Source organism: Taurulus bubalis (assembly GCF_910589615.1).
Source record: "Taurulus bubalis genome assembly, chromosome: 20".
Classification (NCBI taxonomy): domain Eukaryota; kingdom Metazoa; phylum Chordata; class Actinopteri; order Perciformes; family Cottidae; genus Taurulus; species Taurulus bubalis.
In genome coordinates this window covers 4181217-4195661 of record NC_136608.1, presented here as the reverse complement: position 1 = coordinate 4195661, position 14445 = coordinate 4181217, and the positions used below count along the sequence as shown (strand labels likewise).

Sequence of the window (14445 nt, the reverse complement as noted above, 5' to 3'; positions counted from 1 at the left end):
CTTTAAAGTGAAAAGACGTGTGTGTTTTGGTCCATTTCATGCACTCTTGGGTCGGTTTATGTTCCAATGCAATTAAACCGATGTTGTTCTTTTGGTCCGCACCAGTCACTGTTAGTACGATGTCATACGAACCGTTACGTTGAACAGCTAGCACAGCGGGAAGGCACTGGACCATGTAGCGGTACTGATCATACTGAAGACTTCATTACGTCATTAATGTCTTTCATTTTACCACTATGCTTATGTTTTTAAGCTACATCATTTGATTTTTTTTTTTAACAGAGTTGTGTTTCTGTCAAAGTAATTTGTGTCAAAGTAATTTAAACCATTGTTCATATACAAATATTGATTACAGCTTTAATATGGCAATATGACAGATAGATAACGAGGCAGAATGGCAACATAAGGTCCCTAAACATGATTCATTATTGTTTCATTGACATAGAAATGAGAAAAGAAGATGTCGAGCTCTGTTTGTTTTGTTTGTTGCTTTACACTTTTCCCTTTTCCCTTATCTAACGAGTGAAGAACAAGCTTTTCGCCAACATCAACCATGCAGCAACACATTTAGTTTACCAATATCATGCTGACATACATCTGATCCCTTTTTTATGTACAGCAATACAGGCCTGTCCATTCTACATTTACTGTAAAAGACACTATCAGTATCCAGTGGTGAGTCCACACATCCCCTCTTTTTCGTTCTATAGCACACCTCAGCCGAGCTGCCAAAATGCAGGATGTTAGGACATGTCAGATGTTATCCCCTGGCAGCCTTACGTAACTCCCGAGCGTGTGTCAGCGATAATCCTCTTAGAGGGGAGAGGAGTTGCCTTAATAGGAAACAAAACACAGTTTGCCTCCCCTGTTCCCTGCTTTTAATAATCAAAATGGAGTTTGCGCAAAGGCCACCGCACCAGAGTAATCCATGCCGGAGGACAAGCCCCTGCTCTCAAATGATTATTTGCATGTTCAAAACGATAGACGTCGTGTAAACAGATGTGTTTGGGTATTAAAACGCAGGGATGTCCAAAACAATGTGAATCCCTGTGGAATTGTGTTGCCGGACTGAATCAAAAGCTACTTCTTTTATACAGGCCGGTATTTAAAAGCATCATCACTACACATCTATACACATCTACACACATTTACATCTACACACACCTACACACACTTACATCTAAACACACCTACACACACTTACATAAATACCCACCTACACACACTTACATCTAAACACACACTTACATCTAAACACATACTTACATCTAAACACACCTACACACACACTTACATCTATACACACCTACACACACTTACATCTAAACTTGTGGTGCTCTCTCTTGGACAGTAAGGTGAACGTGAGGAGTTCCTGCAGGACAGAACCAAGGACCCTCTCCATCCACAACGCAAGAGGAACAAGTGGGGGGCGGCTGTGGCCAAGAGTAAGTTCGGGTCCTGGAAAATCGGCGGATCGATTCCCTTGTCCCCTCGCCCCTTTCAAAGTGTGTCCTCGAGCAAAAAACTGAACCCATATTGCTCCAGAGGGCTGAGCCGTCGGTGCTTGTATCAATGGAACATAATGTGCTATTTGTGATAAAAGTCATTAGTGAATGAATGATGGCTTGTTGTGTAAAGCGGTCTAACATGTGTCAAATATGTGTCTAACATGAGTATAACATGTGTATAGCATGTGTATAAGATGAGTCTGACATGTGTTTACATGTGTCTAACATGTGTCTACACGTGTCTAACATGTTTCTAACATGTGTATAACATGTGTATAGCATGTGTCTAACATGTGTTTAACATGTGCATAACATGTGTCTAACATGTGTCTATATGTTTCTAACATGTGTCTACACGTGTCTAACATGTTTCTAGCATGTGTCTATATGTTTCTAACATGCGTCTACACGTGTCTAACATGTTTCTAGCATGTGTATAACATGTGTCTAACATGTGTCTATATGTTTCTAACATGTGTCTAGCATGTGTCTAACATGAGTATAACATGTGTGTAGCATGTGAATAACATGAGTGTGACATGTGTTTACATGTGTCTAACATGTGTCTACATGTGTCTAACATGTCTCTAAAATGTGTCTAACATGTTTCTACATGTGTCTAACATGTCTCTAAAATGTGTCTACACGTGTCTAACATGTTTCTAGCATGTGTATAACATGTGTCTAACATGAGTATAACATGTGTGTAGCATGTGTATAACATGAGTCTGACATGTGTTTACATGTGTCTAACATGTGTCTAACATGTCTCTAACATGTCTCTAAAATGTGTCTACATGTGTCTAACATGTGTCTAACATGTGTATAACATGTGTTACGTAACATGTGTCTAACATGTGTATAACATGTGTATAATATGTGTATAACAGAACATGTGTCTAACATGTGTATAACATGTGTATAACATAACATGCGTCTAACAAGTGTATAACATGTGTCTAACATGGGTATAATATGTGTATAACATGTGTCTAACATGTGTTTAACATGTGTATAATATGTGTATAACATGTGTCTAACATGTGTATAATATGTGTCTAACATAACATGTGTCTAACATGTATTTAACATGTGTCTACATGTGTCTAACATCTGTCTACATGTTTCTAACATGTGGCTAACATGTGTATAATAAGTGGCTCAATGACGTGTTTTTAATAGTGGAGCTCAGTCCGTTTTTATAGACAGACAATATGTGTTAGAAGCATCAATTCATTCATTGGAGAACTGGGTCTTAAGGGGTTAATTCACCACTAGCAATAACTAATGAGCGTGTTTTTCTTCATGCTTTTTGTACATGCAATTAACTCAACCAATGAGGCTGTCCTGCAGAACACACGTGTTTCAGCATGACTCCGACATGCTGTTCAATAATATTCACAATGCAGCTTCACACAATGAGACTATTGATGACTACACTGCGCCCCAGTGGACACGCTCATACAATGACATTAGTATGCAGTCAGTGCTGTGCTTCCTGAAGTATGCAGCGATAAGGATGTTGTAAAAAAGGATGTTGCTATGAGGGAAATACCAAGCAATACCTGTTTATACTGAGAAAAAGACATGGTATGGTCAGGGAAAGTTCAATATGAACAGCTCAGTAGCTGTGCTATTTATTGTTATTATCATTTATTTTATTATAATAAAAAAGAAAGAAAAGTATGAGTAAATAAATATGAATGAATCTATGTATGCTGCTGCTGAAGCGTAACTAAGCACTCTGACTCCCTCTGGTGGTGTGAAAGAGAATTTATGATTGAGCTCAACAACCGTTAACCTTTGACTCATTTAGGGCACTGAGGTCCTAAGTATTTATTTTGGCAATTTGGAGGATTTTAACAAAATAAAGAAAAATAAAGACAAATTGGAGAAGGTTAGGGTTAGAATGTAGGACTATTTTTGTTTGGAAATGAAAGGTACGTAAAATGCACAATTAACTTACAATAATAATAATAAAAAAATAAATAAAACTGCCCAATATGAGTGAAAAGTGTTTTAAAATATCAGGAAAAAAATAAAGGATTATTGGTTTGAAACGATCATGAGGTAAAGAACACACTCATCCCTTCCTGAGGAATAGTAAGATGTTTCTTTGTTGTTGTTTTGCTTCTTGTCTTTGCTCGTTCATCTCTTCATGGATGAATACAATACAAATATTTGCAACAAAATATATTAAAAAAAAATATATATATATGTATATATAAAAGAAAAAATCTCAAGCAATTCTCTTGTCCTATTAAACAGAAAGGGTTGACTCCACATGTTGACAACGCCGAAGAAAGACACACACAGTCAAGTCAAATTTCCTTACAATAAATATTGTTTATTACTGCAGTTATGAATCTAAATGGAAAGCATTTCCCATTCAAGCCAACTATTTTTAATAGATGTTATTGTTGGGAATGCTGAAGTGAGCATGTTCTTCTCAGTTTGTCTTTGTTGGTGAGATTGCTGGGCAACAGCTGCAATCATCTACGTTCTTGACCTTCATACTTCATACACGTTCACTTCATACATCCATCTTCAACTTCATTCAAACTTCATTCCAAATGTTCAGCTCATTGAGGACATTATCGCAACCTTTAATTTGATTGAGATTAGCCAATTAGACCGCTGCTCTGTGGCTTCAACTTTAAGACTTCCTTAAGATAAATAAAACACGTTATGTTAACTGAGAACCGCTTTAACGGTTTGTGTCCACATACAGGAGAGAGAACGTTTCTCCACGAGGCTCTGGAGTATGCAGGACTTTCAAAATAAAAGTCTCCAGCTGGAAACAGGAGTTTACGAGGGGACCCTCAAGTAGAGATTTAAAAAAAAAAAGCCCTTAAAACGTTTGCGTGAGCATACGACAGGCTTCCTGAGCGCTAAAAAAACTTTCAAAATAAAATACGAATAAACACAATTTCTATAGCTTTTTCCTGCTCGTGCTTATAGGGTTTGAACCTCAACTGATGGTTTTCACTTATACCGAAAATACACTTCATTGCTCACACTATAATTTATTTTTCTAATATTCCGACTATTCATACTATTTCAGCTGCTCTTACATACAAAGTTAAGCCAGCAGTGCAGTTTAGCTGTCTGCCATTGATCAAGCGATGCTGTTCAGCTCCCTGCTACAGGCTACACCAAGCAATGCACTTCAGCTCCCGGCTGTCCGTCAGTCGGATTTTCAGCTGCCAGCAATCCCACCTGCATTCTCTACTGTTTTATTGCATCACACTATAGCGGAGCAGGTGGCCTGACATTCATTTAAATATCGCTATTTACAATAAACCAACACGTGAACTCCTCAAACAAGGAGTCACGTGCACAGGGTTTGTCATTCAGTAAGTCCATAGAGTCTTTTCTCCTGTCCAAAACGAGACATCTGTAAAAGTGTAGTCTTGCTTGAACTCTACATTCAGGGTCTGAAGACGCACGCTGTTGAGAGTCCAAAGTGGTAGAAACTATCTGGAGAAAAAAGAAAAGAAAAAGGTCGCAAAACCCACTGCCATTAGAACGTCCAACAGGACGACATCCGTAATGAATGCAGACACGAGGCGGGCCTGTGGTCACTGGGTGGCCCTGTGGGTGCAGTTCATCAACTGTCCGCTAAGAGGTGCTGGTCTGACACGGCAGGAGGAAGGTGTGAGGGTCCAGTATCATGCAGGAAACCCAGCGCTCCTTTCCTTCCTCCACTGTGCTGTGAAACACCGAACACCAGCCGATAACCTGGGAGTGAGAGAAACCAGACGGTTGGGCCTGTTAACACTGGGAGACATACAGCGGGACACTTAAATGTTTAGAGGTATATTTCTACACAGCTTAGGGTGCAGACGCTCTTTAAATGGTAAATAGATATATATATATATATATATATATATATATATATATATATATATATATATATATATATATATATATAGTGTATGAATTTTCCTTTGAACATGCTTACCTTCTTTTCCTTTGTTGATTTTGGCCTCTTAAAAATACACATGCATTCAGTAGCTTGATATGTTTTAAGATGAAAACATTTGTGGTCAAAGGCTGGAGAGAATTAAAACTGTATTCAACCTAATAACCTGCTGCTTGTTCTCATTCAGGCTCCACCCACACACCAATACGTCTTATACCTCTGTTGTGTTATTTTTCCAGCATCCACACTACTCCGAGACTTTTGACAATGCTCTTCGTCTCTAATCAAGCTAACGTTTTAGCCACAAATTGATTGAAAACTCTGCTTCCGACTGACCTTTTAAATCTTTCCAGCCGAGCAGTATTAAATCAAAAATCATGTAAGAGCCGTGCACCAGTCGTGGACGGAGCTGAACCTGAACAAACTGGTTCTGGATCTCCGGCCGTACCACTTGGTGCATTCAGGGCCATTCCTTGTGATGGGCCCTGTCCTTCTTCTTCTTCTCGTTTTTCTCCCTCTGCAGTCTCTCCAGCTCTGCCTCATACATCATCTCCTGGATCAGGTATTTCTCTCTGCGCATTCTGTCCCGCAGGTCTTTGGGGAGGTCGGGGATCAGGTACGCGATCAGCGTCTTGATGGCAAAGACCATATGCTGCGAAAGCAGAGAACGTTATCACGAAGGCCGGCGCCGATACAAAACAAGCCCAACACTAAAGTGACAAGGTGGGAACAGAGAATGTAATCATCCACTGCGAGGTGGAGACAGACTATTTTAGCTATTTATATTGATATAATCATGCCTGGATTCCGGAGGGAAGAAGAAGTAGATTTATTGATAAGACTATTGGTAAGACTTCTTTATTAGCACATTACAGCTAGCTGTCTACTCATGACAGTTTGAATGAATCCCTTTCCAGCCGGCTCTCTGGTGCCATATGTCACAGACTGAAAACACTTACCTCAAACACGATGATGAATGCTAGCCGCGCTGCCAGGACGTGCCAGAACTGTAGCGTGTATGAGTAGGGGTCAGCCGAGTCTGGAGGCTCCCTGTAGTCCCGGTACCTGGTGGGTCAAGCAGGTGAGTTCAAAGGTCATCACATCTGTTTGTAGCAGGAGGTCTTTTGCGTGATGGGAAAACGTTGACTTTAAATTCTCTTTGTGACTTGATGTATTCTGGGTTGCATCTAAACTTCTGTTTGAACTGTATATTTTGTGATTTATATTTCATGCGGTGCTCAATAAGAGCCTGCGTGGTAATTAATATCATTAATGAAGTGATGGATGAACACACTCACACACACTTTCCTGGGATTGCGCAAACACTTGCAGCCAAATCCTGTTAAAGGTATTATGCTTCTGAAGAGCTTCTTTTTTTTAGTGTAACAGACACTAAAATGACAGTTTACAGTATATTTGTAACATCTTATGCATGATGAGCACTGCAAGCTGACACACGCACAAACACACAGACACGGCTTACCTGCAATACTTTACAGCTTCTCCAAACAGCTCGGAGCCATTAGTCATCGACTGTGATCTATTCTCAAAGTCAGACACCCGAAACACGGAGAGACTGGCGTTGACGTAACCAATCATACACCTGAGGAGCATATGAGCAATCATTTTATCCAACACTTGCAATATCTAAAACGGGAACAAAACAAACCAATGCAGGGCTGTCATTGGTTTTAAATGTTCTTTATCACCCTAACAAAATCCTCAATTTATTAAATCAACTTTATCCCTTTGCGTGCACCATGCGGGAGAGCAAACGTTATTACAAGTTATATTTGAAAGGCTAAACGCCAACACATATGGATTGAAGCAGAACATTTTATTCGATAAAAACATGTTGTATAAATCCAGAAATGATTGTGCTGCTGCATAGTGAATAAAGGGACACACTGATTAGTGTAGCCGAATCATTATCTATATGTGCAGAAAAGAAAAACTGTGCAGCGTTCCAATATGGATTTTAACATTTGTATGTCACCACTGCTACACTAAGTTATTAAAGTGAAAAGGAACTAACAGGGACCAGCTTTTCACAAACTAATATGAACTACACTAAAACCATCACTCACCCCTGCCCTGCTCGGCCCTGACCAGCACACGGTCCATACTTGTAGGCGTAAACAATGCGAGGGATGAAGTCTGAGGTAACAGCGATGACAAAGGCGTTGGTGATGACGGACAAGATGCCGATGCCCTCCAGAATGCCGTACCAGATCCCTGCCACAGACGCGGACGATTAGACAGGAAATATATATCCCCAAAAGACATATAACGTTCAAACGTCGAAGATTTTCTTATGCCTGAGATGTTTAATTCACCTATATCTTTGGCTTGTGAGGGCAGAGGTCGCCGCCACTGCGTGACGAACTTGTAGGCGTCTAAGCGAATCTCGATGACGTTGTTCAGCAGCGCTAAGAGAGGGGCCAGAGGGAACGCTGCCACAAAGATGGTGGTGAAGCCAAACTGGAGGACTGAAACACACAACAACCACAAGCCTTCAGGTCCCGTAGTTCCTGCAGAGGTGTATCATGGGTGACATGATAGCAAACAATTGCAAATGCAAGTTAGCAGATGTGGAGCGACAGATACATTATATCTGGCTATCTGATTAATATAAGTTCAATATTCACTTATTATCGCTGCTTTCTAAATTTGTGTAGGCCAGCCTTGAAGTCAGCGCTACACCGGTTCTCTCGACAAAGGTTACAGGTTTTTCCAGTGGATTTTGGTTTGTTACAGAAAATATAGAAGTATTAAAATATTTTTTTTATCTTCACACTTGAAAATCCATTTTTATGATTTTTGAAGCGTATGTACAATAGGCAGTAGAAAGCTAACGCTAGGCAATAAACAAACAATTTCACATTTCAGGCATCTAACCAAAAACACTTTGACTTTAAGAAATAAGTGAATTGGAAGTGCATAAATGTTAAATCCTTCCCTGGTTTTAGGACTCCTTCCTGCAGCACACCTGCACCTGGCTCTGCTGGCGGCTAACCGCTACACTAGCAAACAAGCTAGTTGCTAGCTAACTAACTGTCAAGCTAACTAACTGTTGTTTGGTGTTGAGCCGCTGGTGTGGAGTGGGTTTATGAGAGCCTTTCTGATGAAAACTGCTGCCTGATGTTCACTCTCTTTGCTGAAAGTAACTCGGCAGTGAGAGTTAACCAAAATAAATGAGTGAGCTGCAAAAAACAAAACTAAAGCTGAAAGGCGCTAAAATGTTCAAGGAAACTGCACAGTGATGATTCTCTGTGGGTTCATCCCTACAAGCTACCCGTTTCCTATTACACAGTATTTCTTTCCATTGTTAATGTAAAAATATTGATTAGTGCAGCTTTGTTTGTTTTATATAACTCCCTCAGTCACAACTGAAACAGTGGAGAGCAACGACAGAGATGCGAGCATGTGGTAAAGCTCCCAGCCCAAATTTAATCCATAGCGAATCAGTGTCACAGTTACATAACATGCACTGCAGCAGCCAGGGCTCCAAATGAAAAGGTTTTATTGTCCAAAGAATTATAGATAGTATTAGACAGGATTAAGCCGCAGAGTGCAATTAGGATAACCTTACACCTGATATTTGAGCTTGTGGCGCTAACATGACTTAAGGTTTTTACGATCTGTGCTAAACCTGAATAGAAAATGTATCCTCGGCACTTCAGATGCAACATACTCATTTCTAAGTACTCGTCAAAGAGTCCGTAGGCATTCATTGGCTGCAGGTTGTAATCCTTCTCCCACTGGGGGAAGCTGGCCTTGGCTTTCTCTCCGTGCTCTCTCCGCAGCCTTCGCCGTGTCCACCAGTTCTGGATCAGCCTAGCAAAGCAACAGCAGAGCAAACAGGACATTTACCTTCAAGATACTGCAAGGAACTTTAATCTTGTGTTTTCCTTTTTAGAAAACATCTTCTTTTACTGCAACAGGGTCTGACAGCCTTCCCCACCCAGACCTGGTTCTGGTTCTCCTGTGTCTCTCCTTCCTCAAGCAATACGGCCTGGGGATCTCATAACTAGTTAAAGTTGCTCACTAACTTTAACACTGTTGTTATTGTTCATTATTTGTGGTTTGATCAGAACTTTTTTTGGTATGTCTGACATTTGAAGGTGAGAAAAAGCACTCACGGGTAGCCAAGCTCCATGAAATTGTTCCAGGTCTGTTTTAGCACCATGATGATCCCCATCTGCAGACAGAGGTCAATGAGACAGCCACTGGGGTGGCACTACAGAGAAAGAGAGAGAGAGAGAGAGAGGGTCAAATCAAACTGTAGCCCTCGCTTACAATGGCACTCTGCTTTGCTGTAGAAAGACTCATCATTTCTTACCTCACTATGACTCAAAATGTGCATGCATTGTGCAACACTAGAAATGTGTCAAAATGAGGTATACTCCAAAAGTCAGTACACATTCTAAAAATACTTGATCTTTGAGTGTGTTGTTGATGCACATTATTCTTCCACAGTGCGTTGCATAGAGGAAATGGAATAGCAACTCACAGCTGCAAAGGAATAACATTTAATAAATTGTAAATGATGGCAAAACAGCTCCAAAAACATTTGCTTTCTCTTGGTAATTTGAAATCATGGATACCGGACCCCTCGATAGCGTCTCTTCAGTCCCATAAACATTGCCCGCTGGCCCCTCCCGTGAGTTCCTGCTCGGCCCATCGGCATTGTGATGAACTCACAGATTTTTAAATAGTTTTTCTCGGGTCAAGGGACGCCTTTCAGGTTTAAAACCTCCATAGATCAAACATTAATATTAGAAAGAGTCATAATTGACCTTGTTAGCATTTTGAGGTGTCCTGTCAGCATTACATTTCTTGGCAAGACCTGCGCTGTGTCGCATTCGAGGGCCAGGATTGGCTCGGTGTCCCGTAATGGTAACAGTCTGGTCCTCTGCCAGCTACCCGGGGAGGGCAGCTTTCATTATGGGAATTAAAAGATCGTCTTTAGTTCAAACTGTTTACAATCAACATGTCATATGAAATTGGATCGGACACACACGGTATTTGCTTCAATGTTTCTGCTCCTTTTCCTTTTGTGAATTGCATTGTGGGAGAATAGAAAACACTCAAGAAAAACAAATGATTTAGGACGCTTATTTAAGTAAATGTAATGATGTTGTTTTTCTGGTGGAATACCCCAGACCTGCTTTAAATTAGTTTGGTAACAACTCCTTGTGCTGGTAATATATTGGTAGTTGTAACCATCTTTCCTCATTCCATGGATTACAAAGTGTATCTTGTATAGAAACTGTTGTATTTCTTACTTTATCTGTTGTACTTTCTTCTTTCCAGCGTTATTTAAAAGCCATATGCTGAATAGCACAGAGGTGCATTACATCGGCACTTTTGTCAGCAAGCGAATCAGACGGCACATCAAATTATGATAAAAATGTTTTGTTCAAGAACACCTTTCAGACGTTCCCCTGCAGCTTTTAGCATTTTTGCAACTGTTCATAAAAGCCACTAATCTCTCCGAGCAGCCACAGACGGCCGTACTTGTACTGTACATGTCACATTACCGACAATATTTCCCATTTCAGCAGCCATGGGAACAAGTGGTGACACATTAGCTCAGCAGATAAAAGCGCCAACTCAGGCCTTTTGTCCCCCGAAGACCGACTCAGTGTGTGTTATTTCCCTGCATGTTCCCATAAGTACTGCTGGCAGCGACGCGTCCTGCTGAGTGAGGTTAAACGCGCGGTGGCTGGGCATACAATAATGACTTGATGTCTAATTTGATTCATAATGTTTTGCTGCTATTCCCCGATGGGAAAAGCGAGGTAATTACTCACTTCTTCCAGTTTCCAGCGATTGATGAGGCGTAGATAAGCACCAGGCCGGCCTGTAAATCTGTCAACACGGGAGAAAAACAATGACTTTCTTATGGCAGCGTTAATGTCAGCAGACTTTGCAGTATGCCAATAAGATGCATTTGCTATCAAACACATTGATCTTGTAACAGTTTTAAACATATTATACTGACAAACCAAAAAGCTCTGTTGAAAAATGGAGATAAAGTGTAAAGTGTAAAAATAAAACGGTAAAAAATCAGCCTTTAGCACATATTATCTATGAGACTCAAAGCTGGAAACCTCTTCGACTTGGATGCCATAAAATAATCTGCTCTAGATGTCCCATATTTTCTCAACACTGGGGGATTTACTTGATTATTCTTGCACAGCTGGCTGGTTTACATCAAAAAGCTGAGAATACTTTGAGTGCTTTGGGGAGTTCAGAGAAGAGAGAGTCAATATTTCCTGGTGTGCCTCAAGGGTGTGTCTATTTGTAGATTAAACAAACGTGGTGTCCCGTTACTCAGACGAGTTTCTGTTTCATCCGAAGACATAAGTACGTTACACACCTCGGCCGTTTTTGCGCTGCTCTGACTGTGTGTCTCACCTTCCCAAGAAGAAGGCGATGTAGAAAGTGGAACTGTTGAGGTTGACGAACTGAAAAAGGAACATCTTGAGGGTGAAGCTGTTCTCCCACTCGGACTCTGTCCTTGGCTGTTCTGTGGTGGCACAGAGAAGCTGATCAACTGATAAAAACACTTACAGGAGTTATGAAATATCTGCATCACTGCTTCGAGAACATTCGATCCGCCGGTGCAGACAACTTACCTAAATTAGTGAGGAGAAGAGCAACCTTTTCATAGAGCTAGAAGAAGAAAAAGACACAACGTTGTCATCCATCACTGAGGGAGGAAGTTAAATACATCGTAAACTTAATGAAATATTGTGTCTGGGTTGTGACGACGATTTACGGACCACGTCCCACTCACCACGTTGAGGAGCATGATCATGCAGAAGTTGATACACACCGCCGTTCCCGTGGTCGCCACCTGGGAGTTGTTGCTGATGAGCGCCCAGCCGAAAGCGGCGAAGGTGCTGACGGTGATGACGCGGTATATGATGATGCCGAACACCGCGGCGATCACCACCAGGATCTGTGACACCGCAGCGGCACGCGGACAACGTGAACACAAGACTTTCCATCGGATACACACAAAGACGAGACACTCACCATGAAGAAGATCCCGGAGGCCGAGACGATGAGGCGACTGTATTTGTCGCTGAAGGCCTGGTGAGGTTCAGGCTTCCCAGATATGGGGTTCATCCTCTCCTTTTTGGAGTATTTGGCCTCAAACTGGGGGCGTATCTCGTCCTGAAAGACAAAAGGACAAAGACACGCATGAGCAAAACTTAGCAGTGACTGTAATTATTATTATGTATTACTTCGATGAGGCTATGGGATATATTTATGATTCAAAAATTATAAGCAGACTTGTCTTCTGTTCGGGACAAAGTAGACTGAGGCACATCATGAAGCCACTAAATGTTCTCACAAAACATAAATTGCTGCATGACGGCTTTGTAAGGGCATATTTTCAGTGAGTCATGCATTGATTTGCAATAGTCCCACCTTTATAAGTACATGCCTGCAAACTAGCATCGACCGGAAAGATGTATAAGTAGGGATAAGGGTCAGCAACATTGTCTGTGTGAGTTGAAACCTCTTTGGGTAAAGCCAAAAAAAGAATGTTAGCTCAATTAAAATACGAAGATAAACGGCAGCAACTTTTTTTCAGACGCCCTCTCGCCACATCTCACTTAATCTGAAATCAGATTCCCCACAGATGCAGAAATAAAAGCAAGGGCTTCTTCACCTCCTCTTCCTCCCAGTCGATGAGGTCCCAGTCGTATGCGAGGACCGCCCTGCGCCTTTTCCAGAACTCCAGGAAGACCGTGGCTGAAAAACATGGCGGGAAAAAAAAACAGGGTCAGATGTTTGCATGTGAGCCTTCGTGTCACTCTGAAACCGTACTGATTAAATATGCGAAAGAACGGGGCGCTACCTGCACTAAATGTTCACCCAAAAGGACCCACGGTGACACAGGTGTCACACGTCCTTTAAGTGTTCTGGAAAGTTCCATATACAGCTTCATCCTTCATTTTAACTCATGAAGTCCCTAAGTGACACCTACTGAACATCTTGGTGTGTCATGTGACAGGTCATGTGATTTTGTGTTCCCATAACAACCTTTCCAAGATGGCTGATCCAGGTTGTGACAGATCTGAGGAAAATGCTAAATTTAAAAAGCTTGTTTTTCATTGTTAAAGGTAATATTCACCCATTTTAATGCTTAATTAATATGTCCTTTAGTGTATTGAACCTGCTGTGAGCACATTTCGTGAAGAAACTGACATAAAACAAATCAGATAAACATCGTTGGGACACATACGTCACATCGGGACGTTAACCTAAAAATGTCGCGAAGAACCCAGTGTGACAAATATGAACAATACGGAAAAAAATTATGATCTGCTCAGTTAATTTGGCTGATTCAATAATATTTAGCTAACATATTTTATATTGTTCAATCCAAAGCATATTCAAAAAATAAAAACCAAAAAATCAAGTTGTAATTATTAATACCATTTTTTTTTTACCATTAACGCCCAATGTGACATATATGTAACATTTCAAAAATGTGACACTATACTGTATTATGTCCCCCATAATTTTTCTTGAAGGAGAAATGGGTCCGGGTCCTTATGGGTTAAGTTCTAACTGCTATGTCTTTGTTTGCTCGGTAGTCGTGTAGGACAGACGGGGTCGGAAGCTGTCTGTAATTCCAGAGTCATTTGTGATAATCTGCGTGTTACAAATAAATCTACGTGAATTGAACTCTGATCCAGTCTCTCGTGTTCTGCGGGTGTTTGACCCTGAGTGATGTACTCCGGTGGAACATGAACTCCCCGTGCTGATGACGCCTTGATGCCGCAAGTAAAAATAATCTTAAAATTCAATTACATCTTTGTAAATCTTTGTTAAGAACCAGCTGGATGAGTTCCACTACACACACAAACCTGCAGGCCGGGTTTCTCTCTCAAATACCAAGACAATGTCTGAGTGCTGTAATGGGGATTTCATATTCTTAATTTTATTCTCTTTTTCTAGTTTGTGAGATCCCAAGACAGTTTTCCC

The 14445-nt window shown here is 40.9% G+C and overlaps 1 protein-coding gene across 1 annotated transcript in view; it reads right to left on the bottom strand.

The window, feature by feature from the left end:
* Positions 1-5123: 5123 nt before the first annotated feature.
* LOC306752466 (anoctamin-4-like) overlaps positions 5124-14445 on the bottom strand; it is a gene marked incomplete at its 5' end in the record, with an annotated part of 37129 nt that continues 27807 nt past the window's right edge. The window contains 14 exons of the mRNA XM_079236227.1: positions 5124-5249; positions 5882-6085; positions 6393-6498; positions 6917-7036; positions 7521-7668; positions 7770-7922; positions 9128-9270; positions 9576-9673; positions 11250-11307; positions 11857-11968; positions 12078-12114; positions 12239-12403; positions 12481-12621; positions 13124-13206. Of these exons, the coding sequence (XP_079092353.1) occupies positions 5894-6085; positions 6393-6498; positions 6917-7036; positions 7521-7668; positions 7770-7922; positions 9128-9270; positions 9576-9673; positions 11250-11307; positions 11857-11968; positions 12078-12114; positions 12239-12403; positions 12481-12621; positions 13124-13206 (1556 nt within the window). The 3' untranslated portion in view covers positions 5124-5249; positions 5882-5893. The remainder of the gene's footprint in view (positions 5250-5881; positions 6086-6392; positions 6499-6916; positions 7037-7520; positions 7669-7769; positions 7923-9127; positions 9271-9575; positions 9674-11249; positions 11308-11856; positions 11969-12077; positions 12115-12238; positions 12404-12480; positions 12622-13123; positions 13207-14445) is intronic.